Source organism: Oncorhynchus mykiss, chromosome 22 (genome assembly GCF_057628025.1).
Source record: "Oncorhynchus mykiss isolate SJ-2025 chromosome 22, ASM5762802v1, whole genome shotgun sequence".
NCBI classification, from domain to species: Eukaryota; Metazoa; Chordata; class Actinopteri; order Salmoniformes; family Salmonidae; genus Oncorhynchus; species Oncorhynchus mykiss.
This window is the reverse complement of record NC_143043.1, coordinates 17,570,241-17,586,184: the sequence shown is the minus strand read 5'-3', so window position 1 is coordinate 17,586,184 and position 15,944 is coordinate 17,570,241. Positions and strand designations below refer to the sequence as shown.

Sequence of the window (15,944 nt, the reverse complement as noted above, 5' to 3'; positions counted from 1 at the left end):
TAGTTTACCAGCCTTTGTATACTGTATATTTAATAAATGTCCTGTTATTTCAACAGCGAAGCCTAAAGTAAAATGTCCGTCACTTAGATGATTTTACTTAGCAGTTAGCAGTGAGGTTGTGAACCACAAAATCAGTGTTGGTCATAAGGTTTGATGCAGCGCTTGTTCATGGCACCACACTACAATCTCTCTTTAGATTATGCAATCCTAATCCTTATTAGGATTTGGCTAAAACTGCCATGGCAACGAACGAGACTAAATGGCTCTGCAGTGGGGGAATTCCTCAATCAAATTAAAACAGGCTACCAACCATACCGTTTTTTTTTCACTTGGGGTATTGATTGTCCTTGTGCGCAACGATGCTGTCTCGACTCAACCATTGTCGTGGTTGGAGAATGTGTGTCCAGGGAATAACGGGAACGGTGATTCGCTAAAGCAGTCTATTTGACTGGTTGTATGTAGCCTATTATCTGTGAAGCAGGCTGGAGTATATGGAGCAGGGTGACAGCCGGCGCCTCTCCAACTATACACAGATACCAAAATAGGACAGCGGTGTGCCACAAAGGTCCTGAGAGCTAATTTGAGGTTAGTGTCTGCGAGCGCCTGTTTCAGTCCAGAAAGCGCAATTCATGTCATTAGACGGTGGAAAGGTAAGCGTGAATGAGGGAATATGGATTTGAAGATGGTTGGTACAATGTGAATAATGTTTAGTTGTATAGAATCCAGTGGTTTGAGAGTAGAAACTCATGTCCCCTGCTGATTACTCGAGAGCCTTTATTGCACTCTCAGATCGTAGCCTACTGATGTGTGTATAGATTTAAATAGCCCTAATGTTGTAGTAGCCTATGTTGTGGGAAAGATAGAAGCAAATATGCAAAGAAAGCCATTAAAAGCTATCAGATTTTAGTTGTTTTTAGGCCTATAGTATATAAAATGACACAATAAATTAAAGCCACAAATTATGAATGATATCTTCTTTTCATTTTCTAGCCACTATGTCAGACAAAGGAAAAGGAAGCTACATTTATGACTTTTGTGACATCGCCCATCCAAATGAACTATTGGATGCTCTGAGAGAGTTCTACCTAGGTGGCATATTCACCGACATCACCCTACAATGTGCCACGGGACAGGTATTTTACTGTCACAAGGCAGCATTGTCAGCCCGCAGCTCTTATTTCAAAGTCATGTTCACAGCCGACATGAAGGAGCGGTCAAACAACCTCATCAAACTGACAGGGATTGATTATGACGTTCTGAGTGCTTTGGTGAACTACGTATACACTTCCAGGGTGAACATCACGGAGACAAATGTACAGAGCCTGCTGGAGGCAGCAGACCTCTTACAGTTCAGCTCAGTGAAGAAGGCTTGCGAAGACTTCCTTATACGCTTCCTGGATGTGGACAACTGCCTGGGTATGCACTCTTTTGCTGAGCTGCACATCTGCCCTGAGCTGGAGCGGGAGGCACGGAGGGTAATGCTCAGCAGGTTTGAGGACCTTCTACAGCAGGAGGAATTCTTGGAGGTGGACTACGACAAGCTGAGTTCCGTCATGTCTCTTAAGAACATCAACGTATGGAAGGATGAAGTTCTCTTGGATGCGGTGGTCAAATGGGTCACCTATGACATTGTTAACCGTATTGATCACGTTCAGGGCCTACTCTGTCGTGTCCATCTTGAGCTGGATGAGGTGCACTTCAAGACTGCCCTGGATGGACAGAGGCAATGCTTACTGGGCAATGAGGGAAAAGTAAGGTCATTGATTATCAACGCATTGAAGTCCAACTGCAAAGAGACTTCAGCGAGCAGGAAGAAAGTGTCCTCAAGCATGTATGTTATTGGAGGGTACTACTGGCATCCGCTCTGTGAAGTCCACATATGGGATCCAATAAGCAACACATGGGTGCAAGGAAAAGATATGCCTGACCAGACAAGAGAGAGCTATAGTGTCTCTTTACTGGGGGCAAATATTTATGTGACTGGGGGTTATATGACTGCGACCATTGAAGCCCTGGACACAGTTTGGATTTATAATGGTGATTGTGATGAGTGGACTGAGGGATGCCCCATGATCACTGCCAGATACTACCACTGTTCTGTGGCTTTACACGGCTGTATCTATGCCATAGGAGGGTACAGAGGGGGAGCTATACAACTTGAGACTGAATTCTATGACCCCTTAAAAAAGAAATGGTTCCCTACAGCCAACATGATACAAGGTATGAAAACATAAACAGAAGCACTACACAGAGGAGTTAGTTACAATGAGAAGACACCTGAGCAAACATGCAGGTCTGTGTTGCTCTAGTATTGCCCTTGAATTTGTCCGTTCCACATGGTTGGGCCAAAAGCTATCTTGGCCACTCATTCACTATTTGATTCTCAGCCATTGACCTGTAAATAATTACTTTCAAGTTATTTTGCATATTAAAATAACATGCAAAAGACTTTACCGAGTAGCACTAATGAAATCAGGATTGTTTTGGCTGTTCACTGTTTTTGATCAAATGCTTCCTCTTTCAAAGGTGTAGGAAATGCCACTGCGTGTGTCATGAATGACACAATCTATGTGACCGGTGGCCACTATGGATCCAGAGGAAGCAGCACCTACGAAAAAATTCAGGCCTACAGGCCAGACATAAATGAATGGAACATTGTCACAATCAGTCCTCATCCAGGTATGACAGATTTTGAAGGAAGTGGGCATTTTATTTGAAATTTGTATTCAGTAATATTTAGTAAGGAAATCATTGTACTCATGCTTTCAGAGTATGGCCTGTGCTCTGTTTCTCTGAACAACAAGCTGTACTTGGTGGGAGGACAGACTACGATCACCGACTGCTACGACCCAGAGAGAGATGAGTGGAGGCAGTTGTCAGTGATGAAGGAGAGGAGGATGGAGTGTGGTGCTGTAGTGATCAATGGCTGCATCTATGTGACCGGGGGATATTCCTATTCAAAGGGGACGTATCTGCAGAGCATTGAGAAGTATGACCCAGAGCTGGACACCTGGGAGGTTGTGGGAAACCTCCCCAGCCCAGCAAGAACACACGGATGCATTTGCATTTACAGTGTGTAGTGTCTTTTTAATGTACTTTTACAACACACATCAACTAAATCCCATGGATGCAGCTCCTTCGTGCCATACGGCCCATGAGTGGTAGGGGCTATGTATGTGTGTGACAGGTGCTAAGAATCTTTTTACAAAAAGTTACGTTGTTTAGAGTGTCTTTTATACCCAGTTGGCCAAAAATGAAGGTTCAGTGACAAATGATTGCTGCTGGTTTAATATTACAAAAAGAGCACATCATTTTCAATCCACTTATACATCTAACACATTGGTTCTCATGCACCGGGGGATTACCAGTTATGTAATTTTGGCTTAGACAGGTTAACCTGGTAGAGCTCTACACATGCACACAGTTTTTAGACAAATCTCTACATTTGAAGCACAAATGTCATCAACCATACATCTGAATCTTAGGGTTTGGGGGATGCACAATTATTCCGGTTTCCGTTGTTTAGACCTCTGATTCTGAATGTAAAAAGAATGAGCTACAACAGCTGTTGGTAAAAACCAAACTGATGATTATGGATGCAAAAATGTATAGGCAGAAGCAGACCACTGCCTAAACGTTGCAACAGTCTGCGGTTGATTGATTCAGTATGCACCTGATTTTACTTGATAAATGTAACTTTAAAGATGCAATATGCAGAAATGCTCCGCCATTTCCTGGTTGCTTGTCCGCCATTTCCTGGTTGCTTGTCATAGTTCGCCTAATTTCAGTTTATGTGACAAAAGAAGGAAGTATAGTGTTGAGAATCATTGTACCATCTAAACCGCTGTGAACCTTTTCAATAAACAAAAATATTGTATTTTCAGCTGTTTGAAGGTAAAATATGAGGGTGGGTGAAAACAGATTTGGGTGCTGTGGAATCAGTGAGGGTAACCAGAAGTGGTCTTGTGAAAGTTGTTTGTGTTTCTGCTGGTCAAAGGGAGCAAGCACTCTGTGTTAAACGAATGTGGGCAAGAGGTGTGAATTATTTTGCTCTCAAGAAAAGGGCGCCATTGAAAGGAGTGATTACTGGGATAGCGGTAATTGTGAAAGCTGACAGGTTGAGTTTTTCAGGATTAGAGTAGTGCAGAAGTTGTCATATGTTGAGGCAGTGAAGAAGGTAAAAGAAGATGCGTCAATGGGGAGGGATCCTAAGAGGAGTGGTGTGAGTAGTAGATCTGTACCAGTACATAAGGATGAACCAACAAGTGATATATGTTTCAGTAAGATTGGATTTTTGGCATTTATAGTAATGGTTGTCAACTGTACTGCAGGGATGAAACGTAAGTCACAGAAAATAGCGGTTGTGGTGGCAGCAGCAGAGAGGTATTTTGGTATGCGAGACTTGACATCAGAAGAGTTACAGGGTGTGTTAAGTGGTAGTGTACCATCATTTCAGACTGTTGGCCTGAAGTAGGACTAAATATATTTAAATAGGGGAGTATGGTATTTTTTTATTTTTTTTTATTTGTGAGTTTCGCATTAGATGGTAGGGTATTTGTGTATTTTAGTATAATTGAGTTATACTCCAGTCTAATAGGTGGAGGTAATGCAATATTTATTGTATGCCAACCACCGTTAAACCTCATCGAATACGAATTTAGGCAGCGCTGTACTGTAGTCTAGGCTTCAGTGCAGAACGTAAAACCTCAGTACAATGAGGCAGATATTTCACTGGATGTATAAATGTGAAGCATCCGCTTGGCGTTTCCACTCACTGCCAAATATGGTAGTGAGAGGAAGCCCATGGGCGGGCCCTGAGAGAAGATGGACCCATATCGATTTTGGCCGACATTCTGCAAATGCTCTCATCGATGAAACAGTTGCTCTCAATACAGATGTCTGTTCCCAAAACTAGAATATGCTATGAACAGAGTGGACTAAGTTTAGTAGACTTTACCCTACGCAAAAGTTAAAATCGCACTGTGTAGAAGGAATGCAAAGGCGAAATGAGCAGAGTAGGCGTTCCCTAACGGACATATGCAGAATTATTCTACAACGCGCCAATAGGATCTCGCTAGCGTGTGCTTGGCTCTGCCCACGTCCATGCTTGTTCTGCCCACTGTGACTCATTTGTTCCATTGGAAATGACAGGCAGTGGTCTTACTTGGTTTAGTTATACATTTTTGGCACACCAAGGCAGTTTTGGCCCTCAACGATCTCCGTAGCACAACCCACTTGCTTGCCAACGTGATTTAGCGCGTGTGGAAGAAAGCCTTCTCATCAATCTGAATTTCTGCAGGTAGCAAGTCAATATATCACAGTAAGTAAATATATTACAATTAACCAACGTTTAAACTTCCTATGCAAGTCATCTTATTTGCTATAGAATTGTCCTATCTTGTATTTTAGAGGCCCGGGGAGAAGGAAACAGTTGCACGCTAGCTAACTAGCAGGCTAACGTAACGAGTTAGCAGACCGAGCGAGGCATTTCATGTACGTGCTGGACACGCTGTAAACGGCCCGTTAGGCCATGTCTTCCTTTGAATTCAGAGGCTATGTTTCTGTAACCATTAGTGAACGCAATTAATTCACACGGGCTTTCTATAGTACTAGGTAGCTTGCTAGGCTGGGTAACATGACTGTCTTCAGTCAGAAGTGAAAACGTGGGTGAGCAAAAGCTTTTCCCCACGCAAACTTCATGCGCTTGTCCGTTGTGTAATTAGCTGTCAAGGCTCGTGCATGTCGCTAAAGCATTTTTCATTTGGTTTGTGTTGCTTATAAATCAATAAAATTGATTTGTCACATTTTGATCTAATCAATACTCCATTTACTTATTCTTTTCAGACTCATCATGGCAGAAATTCAAGAAATGTCTGAACTTGAGAAGAAGGTGGCTCAACAGCTTGAGGTATTATACTGTAGCTATATATTCAAATATGGTGATATATACTGACAACTAACCTGGAAAATGCTAATCTTCCCTGATTGACACGTTTTTATTCATCTTCAAAGTACTACTTCGGTGATCACAATCTTCCAAGAGACAAGTTCCTCAAAGAACAGTTGCAGCTCGATGATGGCTGGGTGACTCTGGAAACCATGCTCAAGTTTAACAGGCTTGTGCAATTTAATTTTATCAGTTGAAGCTTGGGACTTGGTAAGGCTTACATACATGTTTATTGTTCGCTGTAACATAATTCCTAACTTTCCCCTTATTATTTTCAGGCTGAAATGCTTGACAACGGATCACAGTGTAATTGTTGAGTCTCTGAAGAAATCCCAGACTGGCCTTTTGGAATTGAGTGAGGATACGACAAAAATCAGGAGAATTTCAAGCAAGCCCTTACCAGAACTGAACGACAAGTACAAAGATACCCTCAAACACAAATCTGTGTACATTGTAAGTTGAATTTTCCAAGATTCGAGATGCACCTAATTACAGCTGTTTGGAGCCCTGTGTTTGTATGTTAAACATTTATGGTCTTCCAGAAAGGTTTCCCATTGGAGACAACCCTTGATGAAATCGAGGGGTGGCTGAAAGGGAAAGGTGTCATAGAAAACATTCAGATGAGACGCAACTTCCAAAAGAATTTCAAGGTGATTCAGATCAACTTTATTGTCCCACCAGGGGGAAGTTTATTTGGTACATGAAAACAATGCGTGTAATACAAAACACTCAGCATCTCCATCCATTTTCAGGGCTCAGTATTCCTGGTTTTTGACACTGAAGAAGCATCAAAGCAGTTCCTAGCACGCACAGACACCAAATCATTCAAAGAAAATGAAATGATTATACTTTCAAGGTAGGCGGAGGCTAAACTACCGCGACCAAGTCTTATATGGCGAAAAGGGTATGAATTAACTCTGCTCTTGTGTTTTCAGAGAGGACTACCATGCAAAGAAATCAGAGGATAGAAAACTGTTAAAAGCAGAGTCCAAGGCTAAGGCTAAACAGTGAGCACATTACTGACCTTTTAATCATGTTTTTTCTTCCTGAATGTTTTTTTATGTTAAAGTAAATTGTTCCAAATTAAATTTGTTTTACAGTGACAAGGACGAAAAACAAAAACAAGCAGAGGAAGAGGAAATGGTAAGATCTCTGGAAGTGCTATCACAAATCCTTATTGAGATTGTTTTGAAAGGGTTTTCATTATGGCTGAACATTTTGAAAGTAGCATCTGTTATTGGACAAGTTTGTGTAGCACCAAAACCTATTTAAGCCATTTTCTCCTGTTTGCTTCTATTGAATAGGACCCTATTTGTATTTTTCTTCCCAAAACAGGGAGGTTTAAAGTTGTTCTAAAGGTCCGCTGCTTTATTTTACACTGTAGAAATCTCTGGACGAGCAGACCGGATGCCTGTTGAAGTTCTCAGGCAATCTTGACAGTGTTTCAAGAGAGGACTTTCACGAGGTGTTCTCAGGTCATGGTCAAATCAAATGGATTGATTTCACCAGGGGTGCCAAAGAGGTAGTAATTGCAGTGTAATAAACCATTTGAACCACCCTTCAATTACAAATGAATGTCATAGGAAATAATTATTTATCTTATAGGGTACCATCCTCTTCAGAGTGAGTGCCAAGGAAGCTCTTGATAAGGCAAAGGAAGCAAGTGGAGGAAACTTGAAAATTAAAGGCGAAGACGTTACGTGGGAGGTGGTAGAGGGAGATGCAGAGAGGGAAGCTCTGAAAAAGATAATTGAAGACCAACAGGAATCTCTCAACAGACGTCGAGGTGGTAGAGGTAACTGATTAAGGCGTTTTTTTAAATGTATCTTCATAATGTCATTTCTGATCTGATGGTGCATTTCCTCTTTACAGGTGGCCGAAAATCAGGTGGTAGAGGGGGGAGAGGAGGACGAAGGGACAGGGGTGGACGTGATGGCAAATCACACTACCAAGGCAGAAAGACCAAATTTGATGATAGTGATGATGACGGTAAAAGTAGTTATGTTAATCACGCAATATAATGATATGATTCTGCTGAGACATGTCTGTCAATTATGAACAATTGAGTATCTTTTCTAACTTCCATTTCTCCAATAGCACCTCCTAGCCCGAAGAAGCGAGCCCTGGAAGGAGTGTGCAAAGATGCTGATGCTCCAGCTGCAAAAGTTGTCAAAACTGAAAATGGTTCTTAAATGTACTAGCACGTCTCGTTGAAGCATTTTATTTGAAAAGATACCCATTGAAAACAACTTTATTCCATTCCAGTGGAGGCTTCATGTTGTGGAAAACCGTAGAAAGTCCACCTTGATGTCAACCTAGAAAACAATTTAGAATATAAGACTGGAAAGTGTTCAGCCTTATCAGTAATGTGGTGTGCATCTTACATTGTCAATACCTATCAATTTCTACCCTGAACATACTTTATGGGACTTATTTAATATGGATTTCATTAGTTGTGTTGACTGCATCTAAACAAATCATTTCATTTCAGCAGGAGCATATTACGCCTGTTTTAGTCACCTCCATACAAAGATGTGCATGTTAATAGAATTGTTAATCAGTGCCATTCTTTCTTTTCTCTCAATTGTTTTAATCAAGTGTATACGGTTGAGTCCTAAAGCATAGATCTTGTTCCTTTTACTTTTGTGAATAGCCATTAAAGTTTTGATTGTAAGTCAGATTCTGTCAGATGCATATGTTCAAAGCACTTGTCTCAACAATTTAGACTTGCCAACATTTTTCTTACCGATTTCTTCTTGTGGAACTTGTAGGACGCTGGCAAGTCATATCTTAGCTCTGTCAAGGAGAGAAACACATTGTCAGGTTTCATTTAGGTGTACTTGTTCATCACCTCCACTGCAGTGTTGTAGTTGAGTAACGAGTCCCTCTGGCTAAGTCAGTTGCCGGTGGTAGAGTTCCTATGGCTGACTATCGAGTCCTAGTCCATGTGCTCAAGTCTTGAGTCGGGGTTAAACCAAAAATTGGTTTATGTGCACAAAGTGAAAGCAAAATTAATGGGGTTCATTAGACTTTTTGGTTAGTGCTGGTTGTTGGCTTCTACAGTAGATTAGCGCCTCTTTATGGTAGATATCTGCCCAGCAGAAATGTGACGGAAAGATTTGTCACCCAATGGTGATAATTGCCTGCAATAGCCTATGAAACATGTCCATATGCAGGCTCACACATTTCATTTAATGTTCAACAGTTGTCAAATCAGCAATGTTTTGAAGGGATAAATTCTCCAGACAGTATTGGCTATTACTCCTGTCGGATAAGAATGTCTAAACAGGCTCACAGCTCTACTTTTCACATTTACATATGTGGGTGAATACCAAAAATTTAAGGGAGACTTTTCAGAACCTGGCTATGGGATGCTGTGGGGAAAAAAGTGAGCGAGATGACAAATTCAAACAGCCTACTTTTCTATACTCAAGGTGAAAACGACATTACTAGACTGTTAAACTTAATATCAATTTTGTAGACTGGTGGTTACGAGGAAGCAAGAGTTGCTTGAGCGTTATGTAGCCTATGATTGGAGGCGGAGCTAGAGAACAACCCTTGCTGCTAATAGTTTGCCTATCAAGTACAAGTCACGGTAAAGTGAGTCAGAAGTAATCAATCGAGACTTGAGTACTACAACTCCATTGTGACATTTCTGTTACCTGCTATTACTTCCATTTTTACTCCCCAGTCACTTGCTTTCTTCTGTATGTGCTGCAATTAGGCAAAAAGAGGAATTAGACAACACTTATGACAGAAGTTGGTGAAAGAGTAGTACACCATGGAGTGTTGACAACTTACGCCTCGTGTTGATGTTTTGTGAAGAGAATATACTGCTGTTGTTGCCATAGTTAAAGCCGTCCTCAGAAACTGCATGTCCATACCTTTATTTTTGAGAAAGCAATCAAAGGTTTATAACACATCAATTGGTTGTTTTATTACCTTAAAATGTGATCTCACCTTGGTTGTGTTTGGTACCAAATGGAGGATTCATTATCACAGTGTCAAATTTCTTGGCATATGCATGGGATCTCAGGGAGCACATGTCACACTGGATCAGGTCTACGTTGGTCAGCTCAAATTCCTCAGAGTTCCTTTTGAATATCTTCAGTGCATCGTCATCAATGTCAAACCCAACACACAAACTATAAGAGAGGAAGGTGAGTGGTTAGATAAATACTCCAGTACAATAACTTTTATTCAGACAGTTGGTGTTATTTTCTTACCCTGCATCAAGCATTGCTGCTCCAATGCTAAGAACGCCACATCCGCATCCCAAATCTGCAACCAATTTGCCCTCGATGTCATCAAATGTGTTGTGGATTGTATAAAGCATACATGCTGAAAAGATACATGTTTAAATTACTAAAATTAGACACAGCAATTTCAATTACAACACAATTCAAATTGACATGCAAACAAATTGTGAAGAGCCAGTAGGAGGTTTTGGCAGATTGTTGTAGTTGACATCTATGCAAAAGTCGCTCCGATGTGTATGACGTGATGTCATATGGCTGAGTCTACCTTTAACAACAAACACACGTTTGTAATGTTATAGCTTTAGTGGGCCACCTATATTGATTATTGTGGAGTAGTCTTACCTGCAATGTGAGGGCTGGTTGGATATTGTTCAAGAAGAATTTTGGGTTCTTCAAAGGCGTCCACTTGTTGAAGACAACTTTCCAACTCTTTCAGTTTCATATTGGCTGGATAGCAAACCTTGACCTGCTACAACTAACAGCTATACAGCTATACACTCAACGCCGCGAGCCCAATCGGAAAGACAACATATATCAAGGAAGCTAGATTGTACTCGATAGCTGCTCCCTGTAAATGCAATCCAAGAATTGGTTTGATTGTTTACATTTGCTGGCCACATTTGAGCTAGAATATGGCATAGAATGCTAAAACTCACAGCACACCCCTCTTCAGAGCCACGGGGAAGGTGTACAGAGTCACACTTCCGCATTAGTGGGGTCTCAATGAAAACAATCCGAGGTGGAACAGACGCTAAGAAAAGCAGTACAGCTCTATGATCATGGTGTTTTTGCAATACAAAACATGCATAACATTTTCTGATTCCACTAGTTACTGCCACCATTGGCATTATCATTCCATAGTTAGGGATTAGCTAGTTTACTGTAATCGTGGGTTGTGATGGTTTATCTATATAACTTTTGGTGTACAAAATTGCATGGTCACGGTTGATCAGCTGCCTACTGGACAGCAGTAGCCGAGACTACTACACAGCTTGATCACCTGCCAAACTGGATGTGGATTTGCAATGAAGCCAGGTCAGTGTGTTTGAACCAGTGATTTATATACGTCATTGGTTTAACACAATAGACGCGGAACACAAACAGTGAACACAATATCGAATGTATCGCGAGAAATTACGAGAACGTAGCAACAGGACAACAAAAATACATTTGTGTACAAGCCAGAGTGCATGATGGCGGCGTTGCTGCTACGCCGGGACAAGAAATCTACTGCTGCTCATTTAAAGTCAGACCTTAATCGGACTGACAACAGCTCTGGTGTCCGACAACTTCAAGAGCTGCTTGATTCTGTTCTTAATCCAGAAAAGCCACCGGCAGACACCGAGGCTCTTGACTGGTGTAAATGTCTAATAGCAGGAGAAGAAGGTTTCGAGGAGTTCTGCAAAACGGTCCGGTCCTATGACAATGCTACTCTATGCGGCTTGGTTTGGACAGCAAATTTTGTGGCATACCGCTGTCGGACTTGTGGCATTTCTCCTTGCATGTCACTCTGCGCAGAGTGTTTTAACAACGGCGATCACACAGGCCATGACTTCAATATGTTCAGGAGCCAGGCTGGTGGGGCCTGTGACTGTGGAGATAGTAATGTCATGCGAGAAACTGGGTAAGTCCTTAGCTTAAGAGCGCTAGCTGGCTAATAGCTAACGATAGCTAGCTAACGTCAACTGGCTAGCTAGATTGTAGTGACATTTTCTAATGAATTGATAATACTTGCCATTTTTTTGACAGCAACTGACATAACCAAACAATTTTTAACAATGTATGGGGCATGTCTAGCTATAGCTAGGCTGTCATAATACCCAGTTTGCTGGCTAACAGCTAACGTTAGCTCGTAAAGTTCCACCTAGTTGGGAGTATGCTGCCTTACTGAGTCTAGTTTATATAGCAACTGTGCCGTTTTGACATGTCCCCTTAATTTTACTGACATCTGTCACTGAACATGCTATTGATTGAAAAACCATTCATCTTTAGCTATACAAAACCTCAACACTTTTTAATGGGGGCACTAGGTAGCCTGCGTTTAGACACATTCCAATTCGGATCTTTTTTTTTCACGAATTGGAGCTCTGAAAAAGCTCTAATTATTGAAAATACAAATTATTTGGAAAAAATAAATGAATTGGGCGTTAGCTAGCTAACAAAACACCAGAGGCTAGTTCACGTCAGTCATAGGACCCAGCCCCAGCAATCTAGTCAAGTACACACAGCTTTGAACAATGGCTATAAACACCGCAGAGGTGTATACACCTGTATACCCAACAGAAACAGTTTACCTTTTAAGAATCCAATTGAACAAAACGTAATACTTGCATTTTATAGGTTCGCATTTCATATTCTTAATGCAAATACTGTGCTATTGAAATGAACTAATCCTACAAGGTTTCTAGGATAATTACAATTTGTCCCTGCAGAATAACTCAATCACTTCTTGTAACATATCAGCTCATGTTTAGATTTAAAGGGTTGACTGCACTTCCTGATTTGGCCTCATTTTTAAAGATTTGGTTAATTAGAGGCCATGATTCAATTCAAACGCGAGTTGGTTTTGGGATGTGGGTGTGTGTTTGCAGGTGGGGCAAGTTACGGACCACCAATAAACAAGACAATATTTCAATTTTGTGCACCTTTTAGTTTTATTAAATATTTGTATATGAATGACTTTAACTCAAACCAACTATACATTAAGTCATTGAAATTTGGATTATTGGAATTTTACAATTGTCCTATGTACTTGGTGTAATTTAGATGGTCCGTAACTAGCCCCGCAGGGATTACCGAAGTCAACCCACATTTACCACGGGCATTACGATAGGGTCTTGCAGCTTCACTCCGAATTGATGATTACTTGTGGGCAGGATTGAAACGAACCAAACTTTCATTTGTGTTCTGACGCAAGTCACGACCACAAGTTCCGCAAAACTCAGTTTTGGATGACAATGACTTTATGGCACTATTTACACTTTAGTCAATTTTGACAGAATAAATGCTTCTGACTCATATCGATGCCACATAGGTTATTTTCTAAATGAAATATAACATATCTTCTTTGCAGCTTACTCCCCACCATTCCTTTAAATTATTAGTTTACACTTCTGCAGTTATTTTGTCTGATGGATGACACTGCATTACATTTTATTCAAGGCAGTCAGATATACTACTAGCCTAACTTAAAATGCACATATTCCACTATCAAAGGAAGACGAAATACACTGCTAGTGTCCATTAGATAGGTTGTCCTGTAATTGTTCCCAATTACTTCCACAATTTATTTTAGGTACTTCTCTTGGTTATGAAAAAAAGTATATGGATGTTGTTCTGTCAGGTTTTGCAGACGGCATCGGTTAAGAACCGGGGAGAATGTTCCTTCAGTCCCCCGAGACTTACTACTGATGTCAGAGATGGTCCTCCCTCGCTTCATCATCTGTATCATACAGTACCTAAGGGATGGATACACTGAACCAGGTGGGAGAAACAGCATCGCACTACGTCTACAGAACACCCTAAAAGCACCCGATTGCAATTGAACAGCCCTCGGAGAACAAAACATTGTGGAGAAAGTTATTTTACAACTATCTTATGGTCATTCTGCTTGTTTTCATGAGCTCTTCTGACACATTTTACACATTCACATATTTCACAACTTTTATCATACCTTGCTCTCACAGACACATCAGCTGAGAGGGACCTACAGAAGGTCTTACAGCAGCTAGAGCCCCAGATCACCTTCCTAGAAGAACTGACGAAGATGGGCGGAGCAATGAGAACTGTGCTGACAAAGATCCTAACGAATCAGCAAACATTCAAGGACCTGAGCATGGGTAAATATGTCTGTTTCCACTTACTCATAGTGCCATTGAGTGATTTGTTAATCTGACCGGGGGGGGGTAACTATCAAAAGGTGACATGATACTAATCAATATTGCCAAACCATAATAATTCAATGCTCCACACATGCTAATGAATGTCTGTTAGTTTAAAACATATCTCATATGTAAATATGCCCTATAGGTCAAGAAGAGAATGTATTTGCAAAAAAGAACTACGAGAACTACCTGTCAGCACTGAAGAACTCAGGCCTGGTGTCTGTGGAGGAGAAGGCCCAGACTGGGGCTGCAGAGCCCACACGAGGTTCTGAGACAGGGGCTCTGGGCTTACTGGGTAAGACCTCATCCACTCTTTAGGAGTTGGAACTCAAAATAAGAGTCCCTGATAGCATGCCATTTGTTGTAGTATGGAAACATAATGGAAGTAGTGTTTCTCAATGACTCATTAATCAAGGAAATAAAGAAGTAATGGCTGCCATCTGTCTCTGCTCTGTTTTCTTTAGGAGCCGCAGCACCATCCAGCTCTGAGTCCAATAAAGAGGTATGTGAATATTGTATCAGAATAGTTAGTCTTCTCAGTATTGAAATATAGATACAGTAGTTATAATACTTCCCATTGTTTTTCTTAAAGGAGGATCAAGATGGGCAATCTATTGGACAGAGAAAGAGGGTGAAACTAAGTAGCTCAACCAAAGGTAATTTACATAACAAGCATTACATTCTATGTAATGATGAATGATACACAGATTTTTTTTTAAGTGATAAAAAAAAAAATTGAAACTCAACATTGGCAGGAGTCACCAGTTTGAATAATGTATATTCTCTCCTTAGATCCATCCATTATGGACTCTCTGAAACACAAATGTTTTCTGGAGGAGTTGCTGTTTTGGACAATAAAGTACGAGTTTCCGCAGAAGATGGTTACTTTTCTACTGAACATGCTGCCAGATCAAGACTACAAGGTATGTATTTCAGGTTGTAGCTGTAAGTCTAGTGGCTCTGCTGCATTCTTTAAAACATATTTTTTTAGAGAAGCTGTTATGACTGCAGAATGTAGTCAATTATTGTTGTGCTTTTTTTGTTGTTGTCGTTTTGTAGATCACCTTCACGAAAACATTTGTTCAACATTATGCGTTCATCATGAAAACTCTGATGAAAAGCCAGGAGTCGGATACCATGTCCAACCGCATCGTACATATCAGTGTACAGCTGTTCAGCAATGAGGACTTAGCACGTCACGTGACGGAGGAGTGTCAACTCCTCGACATCATGGTCACTGTCCTCCTCTACATGATGGAGAGTTGCCTTATCAAAAGTGAACTTCAAGGTGAGCCGTGTTTGAATGGCCATCCTGATGATTGTTTGACTGACTTTGTGAATCTAAACTGCTTCCCACACTACCAAGCCTCATTGTGGACAGTCACTCTTCTTTTTTTTTTTCTCTCTCGTTATTTTCAGATGAAGAGAACAGCCGCCACGTTGTGGTCAACTGCAGCGAGGCTCTGCTGAAGAACAACACTTACTGGCCTTTAGTTAGCGACTTTATTAATATTCTCTCACACCAAAGTGTAGCGAAGAAATTCCTGGAGGACCACTCACTGCTCATGCTGTGGATGAGCTTTGTGTCCTTCTTTCAAGGTAATTCCCTGTGGATTTAAGAATCTGAATAGCAGTGGTAGCTGGGACTGTGATATGTGTCAGTATTTGCCTCAAGGATGACTAATCGTTATTCCCTGGTAGCGTAGCTGGTGTGATTTTTAGTCTGATCTTTATCTATTGGAGTCATGTGCTATCATCAGTCTCTGTTAATGGCCCAGTGCAGCCAAAAATGTGATTTTTCTGTGTTTTTATATATTTCTACACTGCGGTTGGAATAATACTGTGAAAATATGA

The 15,944-nt window shown here is 40.9% G+C and overlaps 4 protein-coding genes across 10 annotated transcripts in view; 3 read left to right on the top strand and 1 right to left on the bottom strand.

The window, feature by feature from the left end:
* Positions 1–244: 244 nt before the first annotated feature.
* Positions 245–3,880, top strand: klhl23 (kelch-like family member 23). 3 transcript variants are annotated; one of them, XM_021579060.3, is made up of 4 exons: positions 245–585; positions 991–2,220; positions 2,527–2,679; positions 2,770–3,880. In XM_021579060.3, exons 2-4 carry the CDS (start codon positions 996–998, stop codon positions 3,078–3,080), a joined length of 1,689 nt encoding a protein of 562 aa, XP_021434735.3. In that variant the 5' UTR covers positions 245–585; positions 991–995; the 3' UTR covers positions 3,081–3,880. The 3 variants fall into 3 exon arrangements, with proteins under 3 accessions (XP_021434735.3, XP_021434734.3, XP_021434736.3); XM_021579059.3 differs by having other exon boundaries at positions 387–650; XM_021579061.3 differs by having other exon boundaries at positions 542–650; positions 2,805–3,880.
* Positions 3,881–4,799: 919 nt separating this feature from the next.
* LOC110501467 (small RNA binding exonuclease protection factor La) lies at positions 4,800–8,625 on the top strand. 2 transcript variants are annotated; one of them, XM_090215617.1, is made up of 13 exons: positions 5,130–5,320; positions 5,410–5,493; positions 5,845–5,908; positions 6,013–6,116; positions 6,226–6,400; positions 6,490–6,597; positions 6,700–6,803; positions 6,883–6,954; positions 7,048–7,090; positions 7,332–7,469; positions 7,553–7,742; positions 7,820–7,936; positions 8,045–8,625. In XM_090215617.1, the coding sequence occupies exons 3-13, from the start codon at positions 5,852–5,854 to the stop codon at positions 8,137–8,139; spliced, it is 1,203 nt and encodes a 400-aa protein (XP_090071743.1). In that variant the 5' UTR covers positions 5,130–5,320; positions 5,410–5,493; positions 5,845–5,851; the 3' UTR covers positions 8,140–8,625. The 2 variants fall into 2 exon arrangements, with proteins under 2 accessions (XP_021434732.1, XP_090071743.1); XM_021579057.3 differs by lacking the exon at positions 5,410–5,493 and having other exon boundaries at positions 4,800–5,320.
* mettl5 (methyltransferase 5, N6-adenosine) lies at positions 6,591–10,957 on the bottom strand. The gene is made up of 7 exons (XM_021579058.3): positions 10,549–10,957; positions 10,174–10,288; positions 9,908–10,092; positions 9,749–9,831; positions 9,610–9,661; positions 8,694–8,743; positions 6,591–8,262 (listed from the first exon to the last, which is right to left on the bottom strand). The coding sequence occupies exons 1-7, from the start codon at positions 10,646–10,648 to the stop codon at positions 8,221–8,223; spliced, it is 627 nt and encodes a 208-aa protein (XP_021434733.1). The 5' UTR covers positions 10,649–10,957; the 3' UTR covers positions 6,591–8,220.
* LOC110501466 (E3 ubiquitin-protein ligase ubr3) overlaps positions 10,918–15,944 on the top strand; it is a 42,193-nt gene continuing 37,166 nt past the window's right edge. For all 4 annotated transcript variants that reach the window (XM_021579056.3, XM_021579055.3, XM_021579053.3 and 1 more), the window contains exons 1-9: positions 10,918–11,830; positions 13,550–13,689; positions 13,893–14,045; positions 14,236–14,385; positions 14,555–14,592; positions 14,683–14,746; positions 14,883–15,013; positions 15,150–15,378; positions 15,510–15,689. In XM_021579056.3, the coding sequence (XP_021434731.3) occupies positions 11,397–11,830; positions 13,550–13,689; positions 13,893–14,045; positions 14,236–14,385; positions 14,555–14,592; positions 14,683–14,746; positions 14,883–15,013; positions 15,150–15,378; positions 15,510–15,689 (1,519 nt within the window). In that variant the 5' untranslated portion in view covers positions 10,918–11,396. The remainder of the gene's footprint in view (positions 11,831–13,549; positions 13,690–13,892; positions 14,046–14,235; positions 14,386–14,554; positions 14,593–14,682; positions 14,747–14,882; positions 15,014–15,149; positions 15,379–15,509; positions 15,690–15,944) is intronic.

Coding starts and splice junctions, on each gene's coding strand:
- mettl5 (XM_021579058.3), bottom strand. CDS start 10,648: ATGAAACTGAAAGAGTTGGAAAGTTGTCTTCAACAAGTGGACGCCTTT. Junction 9,832..9,907: donor TGGTACCAAACACAACCAAG/GTGAGATCACAT, acceptor TCAAAAATAAAG/GTATGGACATGCAGTTTCTG. Junction 8,263..8,693: donor AGTTCCACAAGAAGAAATCG/GTAAGAAAAATG, acceptor ATTGTTTTCTAG/GTTGACATCAAGGTGGACTT.
- klhl23 (XM_021579060.3), top strand. CDS start 996: ATGTCAGACAAAGGAAAAGGAAGCTACATTTATGACTTTTGTGACATC. Junction 2,221..2,526: donor TACAGCCAACATGATACAAG/GTATGAAAACAT, acceptor CCTCTTTCAAAG/GTGTAGGAAATGCCACTGCG. Junction 2,680..2,769: donor CACAATCAGTCCTCATCCAG/GTATGACAGATT, acceptor TCATGCTTTCAG/AGTATGGCCTGTGCTCTGTT.
- LOC110501467 (XM_021579057.3), top strand. CDS start 5,852: ATGGCAGAAATTCAAGAAATGTCTGAACTTGAGAAGAAGGTGGCTCAA. Junction 6,117..6,225: donor ACCATGCTCAAGTTTAACAG/GCTTGTGCAATT, acceptor TATTATTTTCAG/GCTGAAATGCTTGACAACGG. Junction 7,470..7,552: donor TCACCAGGGGTGCCAAAGAG/GTAGTAATTGCA, acceptor TTTATCTTATAG/GGTACCATCCTCTTCAGAGT.